Source organism: Chiloscyllium punctatum, chromosome 45, assembly GCF_047496795.1.
Source record: "Chiloscyllium punctatum isolate Juve2018m chromosome 45, sChiPun1.3, whole genome shotgun sequence".
NCBI classification, from domain to species: domain Eukaryota; kingdom Metazoa; phylum Chordata; class Chondrichthyes; order Orectolobiformes; family Hemiscylliidae; genus Chiloscyllium; species Chiloscyllium punctatum.
Window position 1 is genome coordinate 41,314,637 of NC_092783.1, and position 19,200 is coordinate 41,333,836.

Consider the following 19,200-nt stretch of genomic DNA (forward strand, 5'->3'; position numbering starts at 1 on the left):
CTTGTCTCTCCAGGGGTCCATCTTGGATAGCTGTCTCCAACACCTCCGGGACACTCCAATAACATTAAACAAACGCTCATATAATACAGATGAAAGACAGCTGCCATCACTGTCACAGCCCACTTGGGAAGATGTGCTGATACTTGAGATGCAGTTCCCAGTGATCCTCATTGTCCATCAGCAGGTCATGCAGTTGATCAGAGCAGAGATTCCAGCTGGACAGTACCAGCATGAGTCCTCAGACATGAACCACATGGAAACTTGATACAGCCTTCATTAGCCCCAGTAGAAGAAGGGTTGTGTTACAGATCCCGAGACAGCATGAGATGGCATTCTGATCTCCACCTCTGAACAAAGTATGATACTGCTGCCTCTGTCTCATCAGATAAAGCTTTTTGCCCACATACAGTCGCAAATTGTGTGTGCAGCATCAATAATGAGGACTCCTCCCTCACCTCAAACTCTACCACACCCATGAAAGTCAGTGCTGCATGAACATTCTTTTAGATTAGATTAGATTTCCTACAGTGTGGAAACAGGCCCTTCGGCCCAACAAGTCCACACCAACCCTCCGAAGAGCAACCCACCAAGACCCATTCCCCTACATTTACCCCTGACTAATCTACCTAACACTAAGCGCAATTTAACATGGCCAATTCACCTAACCTGCACATCTTTGAACTGTGGGAAATCCAGAGCACCCGCAGGAAACCCAGGCAGACATGGGGAGAATGTGCCAACACCACACTGACAGTTGCCGAAGGCGGGAATTGAACCCTGATCCCTGGCGCTGTGAGGCAACAGTGCTAACCACTGAGCCACCATGCTGCCCACCTTATAGTCCAAGGTGTGAGACAAGCAGCTCCTGCATCTTATGAGAGTTATCAAACTTTTAAATATAATTGTTAATTTGCAACTAAAGGTGAATTTCTTTCACCCCACATGACTAATGCTTCATAGCCATTAGCAGATTAGTTTTTAATGCTAAATTACATGGTCAAACTTTGTTGTCTATTTAATAGGTCAAAGTGTGAAAGCACTGTGATGTGAAGATCACATAGTTTTATTTTTCTTTCCTTTGGATTGTAGACTGAAATGGAAAAAGGATACTGCTATAAACCAAAGAAACTGTGAAATAGGTTTCTGCACTCTAAACAAACAAGTAACTCAAACTTATTGTGAGCTGTTGTTTACACTGCTGCTTTGTTCAAGCAGTGGAGTAAGATATCTAAAACATGAGACCATACTAACCATCTGGAATTTGTACCTCCTTCACCCGGATGGCTCATTGGTTTGTCCAGTGAGGATCAGTTGTGAAGGCCAGAATCATGAGCTTGAAAACAACTCCCTGATTGGCTCTTGGACAGGTGAAGAGAGACATGGGAACACTATAGGGACAGAAACCTCCAGTTTGATAGAGAGGGTCGCCTCCTCTCTCCCTCTCACTGTCTGCAGTGAATTAAGCAAAACCTGGAAGATAGCTAGCTGTTCTCTCCCACTAGTTGCCGTAAACTGTTGCCTTGAACAATCAGTGACCGAGAAATGACCAATTATGCAAATTCCCCGGTGTCTGCAACAAAGAACTTGGATATAATAAAAAGCTAAGAGATCAGGAGGACTTGGGGAGCAAAGGAATGCTACATCCACATAGGGAAAAGGCCTCATGAGCTAATAAGTAGGCAGTGCAGACGATATACAAGGCTAGTGATCTTGGGGACCCGGGGTTGGGTGGGGTGGGGAGGTGAGGCTCTTGGACAGGCTTGAATAGATGAGAGCAGCTGAGGGAAGATGCTGCATGCGTTAGTGAGAATACTCGACTGTGTGTTTAATTAGGAGGAGAGTGTGATAACAGAGTTGAAGTATCTGTAGGATAGTAGAAAGAAGACAGTCCAAAAGCTTCATTAACATTCTTCCTGAATTGCTGGACATTCCTCCACACCCATTGAGACCACGCTAACCTGGATGGCAACCTTAGGCTAGGCTGGCAGGTCCTGGTACCATAGTCTCCTCTGAAAGTCCTGAGGAAAGAGCATGACCATCCTCCACACCACTGAGTCCAGGAGAACCGCTAGGTGCCATCCTGCCACTGTTGGCAATCTATAGGGAATTCCCTCCAACATTGCCATGGTGAAGGACAGTTCCTGACTTGCAGCAATTAACTTTAGGTTTTAAGTATATCACTGGTGCCCTAGAAATGTGACACATACATAATTTGGTGAGCTGTGTAAAATTGACTGCAAAAACTTGTTCGGGGCACACGGAGAGAAACTCTCCCAAATTGACACAATGGCTTGATTTTACCAAATATTAGCTATAATTATTATTATAATGTTATTATATTAATCACAGTACCTTTGGAAAATATCAAACTAATGGAGTTCTGCAGGAAAAGACAAAAAATGACACTCAGGGAAAACCCAAAGTTAATAAAATGTAGAAGCAAGTTAAAATATTTTCATTATGTTAGTTGTTTGATTTATCCTTAGTTATTCAATATTGAACATTGCTTGTTGGAAGGATCTGTATATCAATAAAGTTCAGTGTTAACTTGATTTTACCGATGACCTAACATGTTTGCTTGCATTCAACTTATCTTGGTCTTGATCCATGGAATTTCTGAACGTCTTTCATTTTACCCTTCTGCTTAACTTTCCAATTTAGTTCTTTTAATCAACTGGAATGTAGTCACCTGACTTAATACTATAATTACATGTGAGATATCAGTGAGACTAACTACAGAGGTGTGAGCTGCTCATTAATCCAACCTCTGGGTAAAATATGGCATGCATAACTTTTAGAAAAGATGAAGCCAAACAACACACAGAATGCAGTTATTTAGCAGCTTTTGGATCAAAAACTGTAGTCACATGTAACAATATTCAGTTTGCAGATTCAAATTATACTGTTGGCAACACCTTGCTCTGAGGTCAAGGATGGAGAAACTCTCTATAAGTTGCAAGAAAAGTAGGTACATATTCTAGTAGGTTAGTTTTGATGTTGCGATTGACTAAGAATACGCAAGTCCCATTGAGTCCAAAAGACTGTTTGGATGATCTTAATTATTTCACACCAGAGGGAAATGCCAGCTTCACACAGGCCTGTTATCATTTATTTTTGAGTCTCATTTTGGAGTGAAATTGCTGATTTAACTCTGACGTTCTGCTGGTACATTTTGCACTGAAACAGGTTCAAGCTAGTCGGAAAATGACAGTATACTCTATCCAGTGACACTTGATCTCATCAGCAAACTATGGGGGTAATTTTGAACTTATGTCTGGAACAGAAAATGAATTGGACCCTCATAATAGAAACAGTCTGACTTTTCCTTTGTATTGATTTCAAACGGAAGAACGGTTGGGCAGATTCTATAATAGGCATCTGATCTCCAGTGATAGTTCAATGGTCCAGCGATAAGTTGAAAATTACTCCCTGCATGTTTGTAAGTGTTAGTTTGTAAAACGAAAATCAATCTCTTGTGCAGTTGTCTTTAAAACTCAAAAGCACAGTTAAGTGCCTCTGGTCCAGTGGCTGATTTACTTTTCCTATGTGTATAGTTTGATGTTATCCCTTGATTACAGTTGTGTCTCATATTTAAATCCTTCCTGTATCCAGAAACCTATTGTGTGGCTAAATGATAGAGTGTCAGCTGTTTCATAGAGCAATACAAGAAGTCCCACTGTCCTGTTCTTTCCCCACACCCTGCAATATTTTCTTCAAGAATTTATTGATTCCCTTTTGAAGGCTATTATTGAATCATTACTCTCTTGAGCAATGCATCCCAACCATTGTTATATAAGAATGTTATTCCTTATGCCTCCCTCCCCACCCCCACCATTGCCAATCATCTGAAACCTGTGCTTTCTAGTTCCATCAGCAGTCTCTCTATTTATTATTTATAAATCAATCAAGCTTTTAATCACAGGAATATCTTTCTTCAAAATCATATAGACGATGCCACAGTGATGGTATGACTGTGTATTTCACTGTGTAAGATGGATCATGAGAAAAAGTCATAAAAATAACCCTAGAGCAAATTACAGTGTTTGAAGCTAAGCCTATGGAATATCAAAGACCCAGGGACATTCATACTGTGTGTTTGGATCCCTTCAAGCCTGAAGTGGTCTACCAAAGATGAAGATTGCTACCCTACTGGTCTAACAAGTTTCAGAAATGAAATGAAGCTTTTTGCATTACTGCAAATGCTTACAATTTACATGAATGTGATCTACATTACAGAGACTATTAAGAGCACTCAGCCTCCAGTTTGTGTTCTCCCAGCTCTTGTTTCACTTTCTGACCAAGTTTCTATGATATGTTCAGAAGGGGTGATATTTCCTGCACTCAATCAATTATTAACCGTTTTGGCTTCATGTAGAAATCACAAACCAACCATCCAATCTTTTGATCTTCCTCTAACTTAGTTTGAATCCCTTCTGCAATTTCAAGACAATTCTTTACTCTCACTGTCAGCCAGAATGCATGCAAGACAAAAGCAGAATTGCAAATGCCTGAGCAATTAAAATCTATTATATGCATGTTCTTTAACATGTCCCTCTATAGATAACATGGCATCACTAAATTTGTTACATTTTCCTCATTATATAGGCTGCTAAGCTTCCGATGTCAATTATTATTGTTGGAGTTGGACAAGCAGAATTTGATGGTGAGTAGATTATTGAAATCTTAGTGCTTTCTTATTATATTTGGTGCCAAGGTATAATTGTATATCTAAGAATATGAAAGAAAGTTCTGGAGGACAAAAAAAATTCTTGTTAAATAAAGAAGTACTGATCCCATCAAGCATCCATTTCCATTCTTAATTGAAACTTTTCCATTTTTGATTTGGACGGTTGGCATTCTTCCACTTGCAAAAGTCTTTGGGAATACAGGCTCAGAAGTTTGGTGAGGTCAGCTGCATTGTTGACAAAGCTAACATTTGTTGCCAATCAAAGAACAATTAGAACAGATGTTGGCCTTGCCAGAAACACCCACATTTCATAAAGGAATAACGAATGTTTTTCTTCTAAAAAGTTAAAAACTGAGATTTCTGTGGTTAGTAAGTTGCTTCCTCACTCTCCAAATCTGTCCACCATCTACAAGGTACAAATCAGGAATGTGATGGGATATTTTCCACTTGACTGGATGACTGCAGGTCCAACAACATTTAAGATCTCACCACCATTCAGCACAAATGCTTGATTTACACCTTGTTCACCATCTTAAACATTCAACTGAAGTGCAGCAGATAAATTTGATCTTGTACTGCAAGAGTCCATGGCAAGGTCTGCATATATTTCCCACACTCAACTGCTCTTGAGATGATGATGGTGATAGTGGTGTTGGTGAGTTACCTTCTTGAAACAGTGCAGTCCATATGGTGCAGGTATACTCATAAAAAATGTTAAAGATAGTGAACAAGGTGTAAATAAAGCATTTGTTCTGGGTGGTGGTGAGCTCTTAAGTGTTGTTGGACTCGCAGTCATCCCGTCAAGGGGAGAATATTCTACCATGCTCTGATTTATGCCTTTTGAGGATGGACAGGTTTGGGGAGTGAGGAGGTGACTTGATAACCACAGAAATCTCAATTACTAACCAGTTTTAAACTTTTGTTACTTTTTTTATAAACTATGGGTGTTGCTGGCAAGGCCAAAATTCATTGACTTAATTGTTCTTTGATTGGCAACAAATGTTTACTTGCCATTAACACAGCTGACCTCACCAAAGTTCTGAGGTTGTATTTCGAAAGACTTTTGGAAGAAAGTGAACAGGCTAGACACAGTGCTTTTCTTTTATTTAACCATTATTATACCTTTCCATTTGGTAAGTAAATTGTGTAGATAAAGGGCTACCATGATAAAGAGAGATCGACTAAACTGGCTATGTTCCCCCAAGTTTAGAAAAATGGCAAGTTATCATTGAAATTCTTAAGAACGTTACCAAGGCAGATACTCAGAAAGTGTTTACCCTGGCTGGGAGCCTACAACACAGGGGAACAGACTTAGAATAGGGGTTTGAATATTTGGGACTGAGATGAGGAGAAATACCCTCACTCAAATCATTGAGTCTTTAGAATTGCCAACTTTTGATAGAAATTATTGGAATTATGGGCACCAAATGGATTAAGGGATAGTGAGATTTTGCTGAAGTGGTGTTGTTGAGATAGAAGATCAGCTATGATTTTGTTGAATGGTGGACTACACTTGCAGGCTCATAATTTTACTATGGTCCTATTTCTCATATTCTTATATTGAAAAGTTATATTATACATCTTTTGTCATTATCTGACCAATGTATCAGCAAATAACAACAAATTTAGTGTTTAAAACAGCATTAATCTTATTTATGATCTTATAAATATATCCGACTGTTTCACTACTTTATGATTTATTTATGCCTTTTGAAAATTTGAAACAATTTAAAATTATGATTTCCAAGGCAAGAGTTCAGTTAAATACTTCACATGTGACACTGAGGTATGTAGATAAAGAAGATTCTTGTGTTCGAATCCAAAAATGTTCTGTGTTAGCTAATCGCGATTTTAGCCACATTGTGATATGGGACATAAGAACAGGATTAGGTCAATCAGTCTGTTCTCTCATTCAATGAGATTGTAGCTGATTATTATTCTGAAGTTTCTCACCTTGATTTGAAAGCTCTTAATGCCTTTGTCCATCAGTTTCAGATTTTATAATTATTAAACCATTACTTTTTTGTGGAAAATGGAGTTCTACACATCTATCATTCTTTATCTAAAAAAGAACTTCTTAACTTTGAATAGTCTGGAAAAATCAAAGACACTAATGTGAGACAGTGAAAGAGATCATGATTGCAGCTTATTCACATTGTATCACTCCTAATCTCAGAGAGGGGCAGTGCTTTTAAATGCCATGTTGCACTAGTTAACATGGCATTCATCTTATGAGTTCTTTGAGTTTGGTATCTTCTGTGCATGATAAAACAGGAAATACTGAAAACGCTTTGCAGGTCTTGCAGCACCTATCAAGAGAAACAAGTCTGCGACCTTCATGATGAAAGGTTGTCCATTTGAAACATTAACTCTGCCTCTCTCTGTCGTATTTTGACATAACTTCCAGCACTGTCAGGCCTGTATCTTTAAAGTACATCACAATATGTGGTGTTCCACTGCCTCAACTTAAGACATTCTCTGTGTCATGGATTCAATGATATGTTATCAACTAGTCAACTATGCGTATGTAATGCACAATAATTACAGATCCCAGACTAAATGTACATCCAATGTAAGTCAGTGATATTGCAGATATTATTTAAATAACTATTGTTATAATTACACTTCAAGGCATCTGTCTCAATAAAAAACTAATTGTGCTATATGTTATGTAAACTGACATATAAAAATATAACAAAGCACCTCACTTTCCACATATACATTGTCAGATCTGTTCAGTTTCAGCATCTTCTGGTTTCAGACTTCCAGCATCCACAACATTTTGTTTGCCCTTTTCCTCATTTATGTGTAATAAAGATATTAAGCAATGTTCTTTGGAAGGGAAAACAGTGATTCCATCTCGTCTTCTGAATGAAATGCAGGTGCACTACCTTCAATTGGTAATACAAAGGCTAACAAGATTTCAGTACTTTATTCATGTATTCAGTCAAAGTTGCAAAGCTTAAGACAAAACAAAATTGTTACATTGCAGTTTTGCTAGAAAATAAATTGTGATTTGTTTCGCACATGCTCATCTGGAGGGTTTGAGTTATAAGGAGAGGTTGGATGGGCTGCGATTTTCTTCGCTAGAGTGTAGGAGGTTAAGGGATGACCTTATAGAGGTTTATAAAATCATGAGGAGGATATATAAGATGAAGAACAAACATCTTTTCCCAAGAGTGGGGGAATTTAAAACTAGGGTACATGTTTGTGATGATGCTGCTCCTTTAACAAGGTTATGTTGTCCTTGGCTTTTTTCACGATGGGACGTAAAGGCAGAGGTTCCAATATGTCTGGAAATATCTACTTGTGAAGACTTTTAAGTTTTTTTTTCAAAAAACACTCGTACAATGAAAGGGGAGTGGCCAGTTCTCCCAGTTCAGGGTTTGACTTGGTTTGGTTTGGTTTGGTTTTAGCAACCAGTCTGTTTGAAGCTGCTGGTCAAGTCTTGAGGTAGGGCTCCATGCTGATCCTCTCTCTCTCTCTCTTTGACATTGCTCTCCATTGAGAACCTGTGTTTGATTTTATCTTTTTTGCCAAAGAGGTATTTATGGGGATGTTCCAATATTTGCAACGGCATTGTTAAGTTGTGATGGAGTCAATTGGGATTTCAGTTAGGTTAAGTTATTCTAAATTGGGTTTTCCTTCATGTTTCATTCAGTAGTTATGGAGTCATAGAAATGTACAGCACGGAAACAGAGCCTTCAGTCCAACTCGTCCATGCCAACCAGATATCCTAACCTAATCTAGTCCCATTTGCCAGCATTTGGTCCATATTCCTCTAAACTCTTCATATTCATATACCCATCCAGATGTCTTTTAAATGCTGCAATTGTATCAGCCTCCATCACTTCCTCTGGCAGTTCATTCCATACACACACCACCCTCTGCATGAAAAGGTTGCCCTTTAGATTCCTTTTATATCTTTCCCCTCCCACCCTCTAGTTCTGAACTCCCTCACCCCAGGGAACATACCTTGTCTATTTGCCCTATCTATGTCCCTCATGATTTTATAAACTTTTATAAGGTCACCCCTCAGCCTCCGACACTCCAAGAAAACAGCCCCAGCCTGTATAGCCTCTCCCTATAGCTCAAGCCTTCCAACCCTGGCAACATTCTTGTAAATCTTTTCTGAACCCTTTCAAGTTTCACAACATCCTTCCAAAAGGAAGGAGACCAGAACTGCATGCAATATTCCATAAGTGGCCTAACCAATGGCCTGTACAGCCGCAACATGACCTCCCTGTACTCAAACTCTGACCAATAAAGGAGAGCATACCAAATGCCTTCTTCACTATTCTATCCACCTACGACTCAGTAAATAAATTCAATTTTGTTTGAAACTGAGTGATTGAGCCAACTGCACCACTCCTGGAATATCCATGTTACACCGGCTTAAAACAACTAACAAAGTTAGACTCTGGGCTACTTTGTTGAAATATTTTGAGGGGATCTGGTCTGGTCCATAACATATTTTCAAGTGCTAGGTGAAAGATTTAAAAGGGAACTAAGGGACAACTTTTTCACACACATAGTGGTTTATGTGTGGAATGAACTGCTAGAAGAAGTGGTAGGTGCAGGTACAGTTACAACATGTCAAAGGCATGGAGATAGGTACATGAATAGGAAAGGTTTAGAGGAAAACAATCTAAAAGCAGGCAAAGTGAGACTAGCTTAGTTTGGGAAACTTGGTCAACATGGACTAGTTGAACCGAAGGGTCTGTTTCTGTGCTGTAAATTCTCTGTCTCTCCAGGAAGCAAGCTACCAAGAGCCTGCCAGTGCCTGTGGAGCTATGATGCAGAATTAGTTATTTCTTCAATAGACCATAGATGTGACCATAGTGAAGTCTGAAAATGTTTTACAGTCAATTTTTTTAAAACACATGTTGTCATGTGTCATATATGGCAGCCAATTTGAGCTTAATAAATTCCTATAAAGGGCAATGTAATAATGACCAGATGGTCTGTTTTGGTGGTGTTGATTGAAAAGTAAATATTGGTCAAGACATGGTCACAATAGTCACATGGATTGATTTACCTCAACTAAATTGTAGTGATTTGGGTTACCTATCAGAGTAAAAATATTCTTGCCAAGAAACAAACGTAGTAACAAAAAGAACAATCATTAGTGTGCAAATTCTTGAGAGATGTCAATCTGTCTTTCTCAAGGATCCTAGGACATCCAGGGCTTTTCATTCTACTTGAATCTGGTCTCTTGACTTTTAATGTCCTTTGACAATGTAACTTGATTAATATAACATATAACATATAAATCCTTGCATCTTTAAGACTTCAACTCCAGTCGATCATTCTCTCTCTCTCACACACACACACAGACACACACAAACACACATACACTCTTTCTTTCTCCCCTTCTCCACTGGAACAGTTTTCTAATAAAAGACTGTCCCCTTCTTTTTAAAACAATTACTTTAGCCCTAGTTCTTGATTCTGATGCTAATCTTTACACTGGCTTGTTGTGGGTGTCCATATCTTTGAAAATTACTTTAGTCATTTCTGGTTGCTATCGAAACCCCAAACCAACAATTAACTGTTGATTGAAAACATTAACTGTTGAAATGAAAACTACCTAACATAATGTGCTGTATTACTAACTCCTAACTCTCTGTTCCAACAAATATCATGGAAACGTTCTATGATGAATGTGATCCCTTAGCAAATGCAAAGACCCCAGTGATGCTCTCCAAATGTCATATTTCTTTTACAATCATCTTTTGCAACGTCCAGCCCAAGCATATGTATCTTTGTAAATGCACCTAACAACTTCTAGCCATATGCAATTACTGATCAATGTGAAGAGCACGCTTGGTGTCTTTGTAACAATGTCATCTTAGCTTGTGCCCAATATTTAGAATCTTTGACAAATGGGAAGAGTGCTGTGGACATCCGACAATAATCTAACTTTAGCTTCTACCTTTTTGACTTGAGGGTCTTAAACATCTAACCCTCAACATTGGGACCTTATCTGCTGTCCACTATTAGACTCATTAATCTCAAATGTACTCCAGTAAGAATACCATATTTTCTTTTTTAAAGCTGTGGTATTTGCCGCTTAAAGAAATGCGATCTTAAAGACTTCCTTCATATTATCCTTACAATACGTACAAATTAATTACTTTCCTTACTATGTCCATGCACATCACCAGTTAGTGACTTAGGCCAATGTCACGATGTCACCAAGGTGAAGATTAACAGCATAGATTGTACTCTGATTGCTCCCTGCAATACCCACCACATGCTGTACTCCCTATCATTTCCTCACCATTGATTACTTTGGTTAAGTTATGTAAATCACCAAAAAACCAAGTTGTTGTTGAAGATTATGGCGCAGTAACTGCTACTCTTACATGCTACATTTTCCAGCCATGTTTAAGTTATAGCATTTTTATTGAATAAGATGTTAATCTTCTACTTAGTTTTACCGGATACTAAAACATACCCATGCTTTACACAGCAAGTACAATGAAATAAAGTTATACTCTGGAATCAGAAATTGATCTATGAAATGCTTATTGACCATAACACAAAGAGATTACAGCTAATTTAATTACAGTAAAATTGATCTCCATAGCATTTCAGGCTTGCTTATTGACATGTGAAATTTAGTATTCTGCCAACACATCAGTGCACCTGCGCTACCATGTAATGTTGGATCACAGGGGACCATGTAATTTTCATAAAACAGTTTTTTGAACATACATTTGCTACAAAATCTGTTACTTATTGTTTGCAGCAATGGTGGAATTGGATGGTGATGACATCAGAGTATCTTCACGAGGGAAACTTGCAGAGAGAGATATTGTACAGGTATGTGGAAACAGAAGCAACATAGTGTAAGTAAATATTGCAGAGTGAACTCAGATGATGTCACTTTTCATAAAGATTACACAGCTGACCATAAATGGCAAAGTACAGTTTGTGTATTGTAAATACTTACCTACTGCTGTGCGCATGTGGTTGAAACACTCTTCAAAGAAGCAAACGAAAACATATTGATTCCTGGAATATGCTTGATTGGTTAAACTTTATCTTGCACTCTTCAGCCCAATGGGATTTGGTCTGCAGCATGTGATAACAGGTCACCTGAGACCTTGGTGTCCAACAAGACTAACAATGCGTTTCCAAAACTGATTAAATTTAAAAATTGAGGAATGAAAACAGAGGCAAGGGCACTGTAAAAAGAAAAGTGAAGTCAATGTCAAATCATGTATAGATATAGAAATAAAGAGACAGAAAAAATATCGGATGGAGCAAGGGAGAGGCAAAAGTACTATATAAAAGCTCTTTCTTTTAAAATTGGACTTGTTAAAATCTATAGCAACCCAAAGAAATGGGACTTCACTCTTTTTTATTGATCACTTACTGGGAAAGTGAAGTTAACTTTTAATGATTAACAATTATTTCATGATCCTGAGGGTACTTATCAGAGATATAATTTTTGGTAGCAACATCAATTGAAAATTAATTAATTTATGAAAGCTATGGCCATTAAAGGCGAGATACCAATTTCAAGAAGCAGAATAGCCCAAATTGTCTGGCAACTTGAGGTAATTCCCAATTCTGGCACCACCCCAAAATACTGAAGAATTTCCATTTTTAGTGACAAAATTTATAATCAACGTACCACAATTTTGGCAGCAAATTTGAGAGCAACTTATTCTTGTGACCAATTTTCATCAAGCTAGAAAAGCTCTCCCTCTTGAATTAACTCAGAAAAAACAAACCCTTTTTTTTAAAAAGAAGTTTTAAAGGACACTAATAGATTACCAGCATGTTAAAAGGAGAACTCACTGTCAAAACTAAACAATATAAACATGGGATCTGTACAACCTCGTAACTAATTATGAAATGGTAAATGTGAAGGAATAAATATAAATTGCATTTAGTTACTCATAGCGCAAATTCCTAATACCCACACAGCGCAGATACTTTATGGAACCTTCAACTTCCTTATCTAGGTTATAAGCTGACAAACCCATGGTGTTAGAGTGCAAATCAGTTGGATTCCACCCTGCAAGACTAAAGTGAATGAAGATTGCCCCATAGTTTTCAAGATGCAGTAAAAGAAAAATCGTAATCCTAATCAAACAGAGTAGGTTTTGGCTGTCGAGAAGAGATGAAAACATCTTCTGGTACTTTGTATGTGTTGTCACAATATCTCAATCAGGCACATAAAGAGATGAAACATTATGGAGAGCATTAATTCATTTCAAAACAGCAGTCAGATTAATGAAATATTTATATGATATTGTGTTAATTTACTTAGTCTTCATTTATATAATTATGGTAATTTTGCTGCTGGGTTCATATCTGTTGAGAATAATTTCCTGAAGTTGCTGTAAGTTTAATTACATGCAATCTTTCCTCTCTACTAAATAATGTGGCATTAAATATTATTTCCTTACAGTTTGTGCCATTTCGAGATTACATTGATCGCACAGGAAACCATGTACTTAGCATGGCTCGACTGGCTAAAGACGTTCTGGCTGAGATTCCAGACCAGTTTATTTCCTACATGAAAACCCGAAGCATCAAGCCCAACCCTGCCCCACCACCATACACACCTACAGGCCTTGGTGTCCACACACAGATCTGACAAACATCATTTGTGGGATACTTAAACTTGCCAGGAACGGCTTGTGATGTTTAATGTGTTTATTCATCTGCTGTAGCCAGATGCCAAGAAAGCAGAACATCTTGAGAAGTTTCTTGTACTCAATCGTAAGATTTGTTCTACAAGTACAATATTGTTGAGTGATTGAGGTTAACCAAAATAAAGGGTCCCGATTCATATTCTTTGAAGACAGAATAACAAAGAAAGTTGTGAAGACTTCTGCTGGAGTTTCAGAAGGGATTGACTGTCAGTCCACTCAAGGAGTGAAGTCGGATAAAATGTGTGGAATATAGTGAGTAGAAAATGCGGAATAAGTTGAGGACTTGCAGATGGTTTACTTACTGAATATTTTGATGACATTGGTACCATTTGAAAATTGTCTGTTTTGTCTCTTGAAGTTTACAAATTGATTCTTTGTACAATCTGAATGGTTTATATAATACAGAAACTCTTTTAGTCAATTGTTTGGAAAATCAATAGGAATTTCTCATGTTTCATTGTTTACTGCATCTTACTAGTGGTTTTTCTTTGTAGCTTTAGTGATTAGTTTTTAGAGTTCCTTTAGGCCAAACGAGTTAAAAAGAATTATAAACTGCTCAATGTAAATTCTATAGCCTGAGCTATACCAGACCATGCAAATACAATAGATATGAAATTGAAGGTTATAATTACAGTTATAAAGAATGATCTATTTGATCTTTTTTGCACAAATTAGAGTACTTTCTCTTTGACATAAAGAACAAAAATTTCAACTTCCACATGTGTGTAAACTGAGCAGCGTTTGGCCACCTATAACACAAGGTGTTAATAACTTTAATAACTAAGTGATTGAGGAAAACTGTAAATGGCATCTTAAAAATCATTCAAATTTCTAGTTTCAATATAATGTCTACCTTTTGTGATACATTGTTTAATCTTAATTTCAAAATTCACATTATACAGTTAGTATCTGTTAATTTCAACATCATGAACGTGGTATTAACAACATTGGTAATAACATTAACATTTAAAAAATATGTGGATTATTCTTTAAGACACCATTTACAGTTCCCTTCTATCATAAACATAACTGAAGTTTTAAATTGCCCAAGGAGTTGAGAAAAATCTTGGACAGTTTGCCTGGCTGTCCTTTCAATTGGCTCCATTGGAAAAGGGGATCAAATGGGTATCCTACTGATGCACTATTGCTCCCCTCCAGTTGAAAATTCTGCTTGAAGTGGGTAAATTTTCAATTGTGCTTAACTTTGGATTGTACTAAATCAAACTTTATTTTAATATGGGTTATAAATCAGATCAATACAGTTATTTCTGTCATCCAATCTAGCCCTAATCCTGTGGAAAAAAAAACATTCTATAATACATTGACAATCAACAAACAGATTGTAACAAACGTTTTGTATGTAGATCTAGTTAGAAGCACAATTACTGCACGAAAAACACTGCAGCATAATTACACTGATTTGTAGCTTGATTCAAAATTATCTTTAAACAGTGAGAGTTTATATTTGCATGCAAATTAATGTTTTATTCTTAATGCGGCCTTGTTAGTTTAAGATGTATGTGTATCCATTCATTTGGACAGACCTATTCTGTGGCCTGCCTTTTTATCTTTCTCAAAATCAGATCTTTACATTTTTGACACTTGTATATTGTTCTCAATATAACATTTCTGATATAGCTTCACACAGAACCTTAAGACAGTAAGTGACTGTGTAAAGTTTTTTTTTTATTTTTAAAACAATTTGACAATCTGACTTATCAAAGGTGCAAAAAAGATAATAGGTTCAACTTGTGGCACTTTGTATGTGCAATTCTTGTAGAACAACCAAACTGCTGGCCTATCAAAATGACTAAAAAATGTTTTTCCCTTACTTCCAGCATTGGTTGCATTAGATAACAATGAGAAATCTGCTTAATCTAACTCTAGACAGCCTCAACTGTACAATTACATTGCATGTTCTGATTCTTACTAATGCACAAGATACTCAGTTTTCTTGCAGTACAAAAGGCTACAGCAAAATTCTTGATAAGCAATGTTACTTTGGAAGAACAAATGTTATAACTGTGAAACACTGCTTGTCAAAAGACTGTTGCATGAACAAAAATGCTGAGCAGATTTTTGCCCTGAAAGACGGCATTCAGATCCCAAGAGCTTTTTTTAACCAAGTCTCTTGGCAGAATGAGACCTACATACATAACATATTCGATCAATCTGTTCTCTACTTACTGACTATAGAGAGTAGAATCAGCATAATTCTCATATTTAGATCTTGATACTGATGGTGAAGTACATATCAAAGGCTCAGAATCAGTTTAGAAAATGGAATTGGACATTGCCTTCATCAAAACTAGGCAGAAAAATATAAACCACTTAGTTTATCAGGAAGGACCATTTTTCCGTTGTCTCAATAGTAGCCTGAGGCACCTAACTGAAGCAAATCCACAGGCAAACCCTATAAATTCATCCTGTTACATCAATTTCATGTTAATTGGGGCAAGTAATATAATAGAGTTTACCCATCAGTTGTGGAAAGGACAAAGAGATTGTACGGCACATGGACAATGTCATGTATTGGGAGCTGGGATCTCAAATATCGTAGATCTTCTGGTCTTTGGATTGAAGATACGGCCCAAGATGGAATCCAGTGGAGGTGCAACTTGCTGACATTGGTGGGAATTGTCCATGAAATTTGAACTTCAAATCGACAATTCTGTAACCACCTCCAAAAGGTTTCCCTCTCTTTGTTTGAGTAGGAAACTTTGATCAGTTCTGATGTATTTACTTGAATAGTTTCCAAGAAAATTCTTGTCAGAAAAAAGTCCTAGTCTGACCCTAGGATAACAACACAACTGATTTCCCCAATCTCTCACTCTGATCCTTCAGCTCCCCACTTGATACCCCAACTACTCTGCTGCTTCTCTGACAATCCCTGACTTGACTATCCTTTGACCACATGATTAACATCCCCAATGGCCTGACTAACAACCCTGACTCAACCTGACTATCCCAACTGACCATCCTATCCACTGCCACCTCACTCACTTGCCATGAAGCCATTTGTATCACCACCTTACTCATTTATACCTACCCAAGTCACTCATTCAGAAATATTTATATTGGACATAAAACTCACCATACAGCAGCTAGCACTGCAAAAAAAGAACATGGTTTGTCCTTGTATCCCTTTCATCTCCTGACACTCCTGCAGCTCTTTAACTGATAATAAAATCCAAATTTCTGAAGAGACAGTGCTAGGAACACCAAACTAGAAATGAGGAACCAGTTTAGATAGACATACATAACAGCAGAGCAGCAATCAAATGATGATTGTCACTCTACAGAAGATTGGGATCATCAAGAATCAATATTAGCACAATAGACTTTACCTGCAGAATGTTAATACTTGTTCCCAATCTACAAATTGCATCTATTCCAGCCATTAACTATAGCTCTTAAGCAATATTATTGTCTTGGATACCAACTTCTCTGAAATATTTTTGAATTAAGCAAAAGCATACTGATAATAGTTCCCTGGTGCATTCTGTATGACAACACCTATACCAACCAGTGTCACTTTACCTTATGTTAGCACCTTTATTTCATGCAGTATAAATTGTTGTTCCCTTTGAAATTTGGCATGCTTCCATCTGTCCTGATGAATGCAAAGTGAAAAGGTTTGACAGCATGTCTCTTTTTTTCAGCAACATTCAAGCTCTGTGCTACCAAGTGACCATATAAATGTTATTACATAAATCCTGAACTGACTATTCTTCAGCATGATTGAGCTAAGCAATATTAGTGCCAATTAAGTTCAAATTATTAGTTTTAGCATCAATATGAATTAACACTCTCATTGTAGCACTTTTTTTCTTCATTCATTCATAAGATAAGCGTGTCACTGGCTAGGCAGCAGTTATTACCCATCTGTCAGTTAAGAGTCAACCACATTTTTCTGGGTCAGCAATCTCACGTAGACCAGCAGTTTCTTTCCCGAAAGGACATTGGTGAACCAGACAGGTTTTTCCAACAATCAATAATGGTTTCATGGTCGTCATTAGATTTGTGATTCCACCATCTGCCATGACAGGATTCAAACCTGGATCCCTAGAACGTTATCTGGCTCATTGAATTAACAATTAATCTGAAAATTTGAGTTGACTTCATTCTTTGTTAGCATGCGTAAAGCAGATTATATTAAGAATGCAAAAAAGATGCCCACTTGTTAGGGCTTTAATAACTACTGATGTTCAAAGTAAAATCCAATATGAAATGCTGTGTGCTCTGTTTTTGTGTCCTACTAAGTTTTTGATGCTTGGAAGAACTTCATTTGACTGGAGTTTTATTTCCATAAGAGATAGATTGCAGCAGTAATTTGTTTGCTGTTGTTGCAATTTTGCTATCAAAATTCTAACTGCCATTTTCTCATAAATGTTGAGAAACTTGAATCACCATGAAAATTATTTCAGCATTGCTTATGACATTTGAGTTTCTAAGACATCTGGTAAAAATGATGGAATAAAAACATCAAGCAACACTGCTCTGTCCACAAGTCATTAGTAGGCTGACTATATAAGCTTTCTGCAAAGCTTTCAGATTTTCCAGATTAGGAGTACAGAGATGAAGAGGTTCTGTTTTTTAGTTTTTTGATAGTTCCTAATTAAATCATTTTGCATCTTAATGTTGAGCTGTGAACTGTGCATTGGATAAAGTTGACATTATTGCTCATGCACCGTGTAAGAAAGAGACTGAAGGTTACTTGCAGTTGCAGTGTGTGCTGATTTCTAAAGACCAATCCGAAAGTCTAACCATAGATTGCTTAAGTCTTCCACTGATGCAATATTTCTCAATGCCACGGCAATCCATTGCAATGTAAATCACATTTTCAAGAGTTGCAGTACAGAGTATGGGTGAATTTGGTCTTTCACAGTAATGTCAAACAGGATGAGTGAATCGACAGCCACTTCACAGTTTGTCCGATTGTTTTGAATGTGAAATCGCTGCTGATTAATTTTTGCTTCGTGTACATGATCCTCACTTACCAATTTCATTTTCAACATTCATTCAATAATGTATAATGAAATTACAGCAGATAAAGGCCCAGATCTTCCTCTTTTCCAAAATTAGAAAGCATCTTTTGTTTAATGAGAATTCTTCCCATCTTCACACACCATATCAAACAAATGAGCTCCTGGTCCCAGCCAATCTATTGGCCTCAGGATTATTGATCACCATTTTACGGTTGTAGTGATGGTGAAATTGCCAGCTTTCACCATCATTTTCATTAAGAAACTGGAATATTTTGGCATTTGAACACCGCTATGAAACATGGAATCCAAAAGTTGCTCCCACTGATTCTCTGTCCTTTCACAGGCGTACATTAACATTCCTTCATGTCATCAGAAAGCACTTGGATTGACGAACTTTGACTTTTATGGTATTGACACTGCTATTAAATGCCTTTTAAAAATGTTGCATCCTGTTGAATGAGGTGTAATTAGGATTCTAATTGTATACAAATGATTTTCACTAGCCTGAAAATCATATTTTATATTTGTGGAATGTCAAACTATTCCATGATGATTAAAAAAGTTTCACAAACTTAAACATTTTAAAACATATGTTTAATGTTTCGTTTTAAAAATTAATTGCATTTCTAGCATCCCAATCTTTACTTAGTTTTCAATAATATGACTAAGAAGGGGCGGCTTGGTGGCTCAGTGGTTAGCACTGCTGCTTCCCAGCGCCAGAGACCTGGGTTTGATACCAGCCTCGGGCGACTATTCATGTAGAATTTGCACATTCTCCCTGTGTCGATGTGGGTTTCCTCTGGGTGCTCCGGTTTCCTCCCACAATCCAAAGATGTGTATGTCAGGTGAA

At 37.3% G+C, this 19,200-nt stretch overlaps 1 protein-coding gene across 5 annotated transcripts in view; it reads left to right on the top strand.

Annotated features, from left to right (window-relative positions):
* Nucleotides 1–18,806, top strand: part of LOC140467305 (copine-8-like) — a 594,693-nt gene extending 575,887 nt beyond the window's left edge. For all 5 annotated transcript variants that reach the window (XM_072563573.1, XM_072563576.1, XM_072563574.1 and 2 more), the window contains 3 exons: nt 4,606–4,663; nt 11,442–11,515; nt 13,116–18,806. In XM_072563573.1, the coding sequence (XP_072419674.1) occupies nt 4,606–4,663; nt 11,442–11,515; nt 13,116–13,304 (321 nt within the window). In that variant the 3' untranslated portion in view covers nt 13,305–18,806. The remainder of the gene's footprint in view (nt 1–4,605; nt 4,664–11,441; nt 11,516–13,115) is intronic.
* Nucleotides 18,807–19,200: the final 394 nt, after the last annotated feature.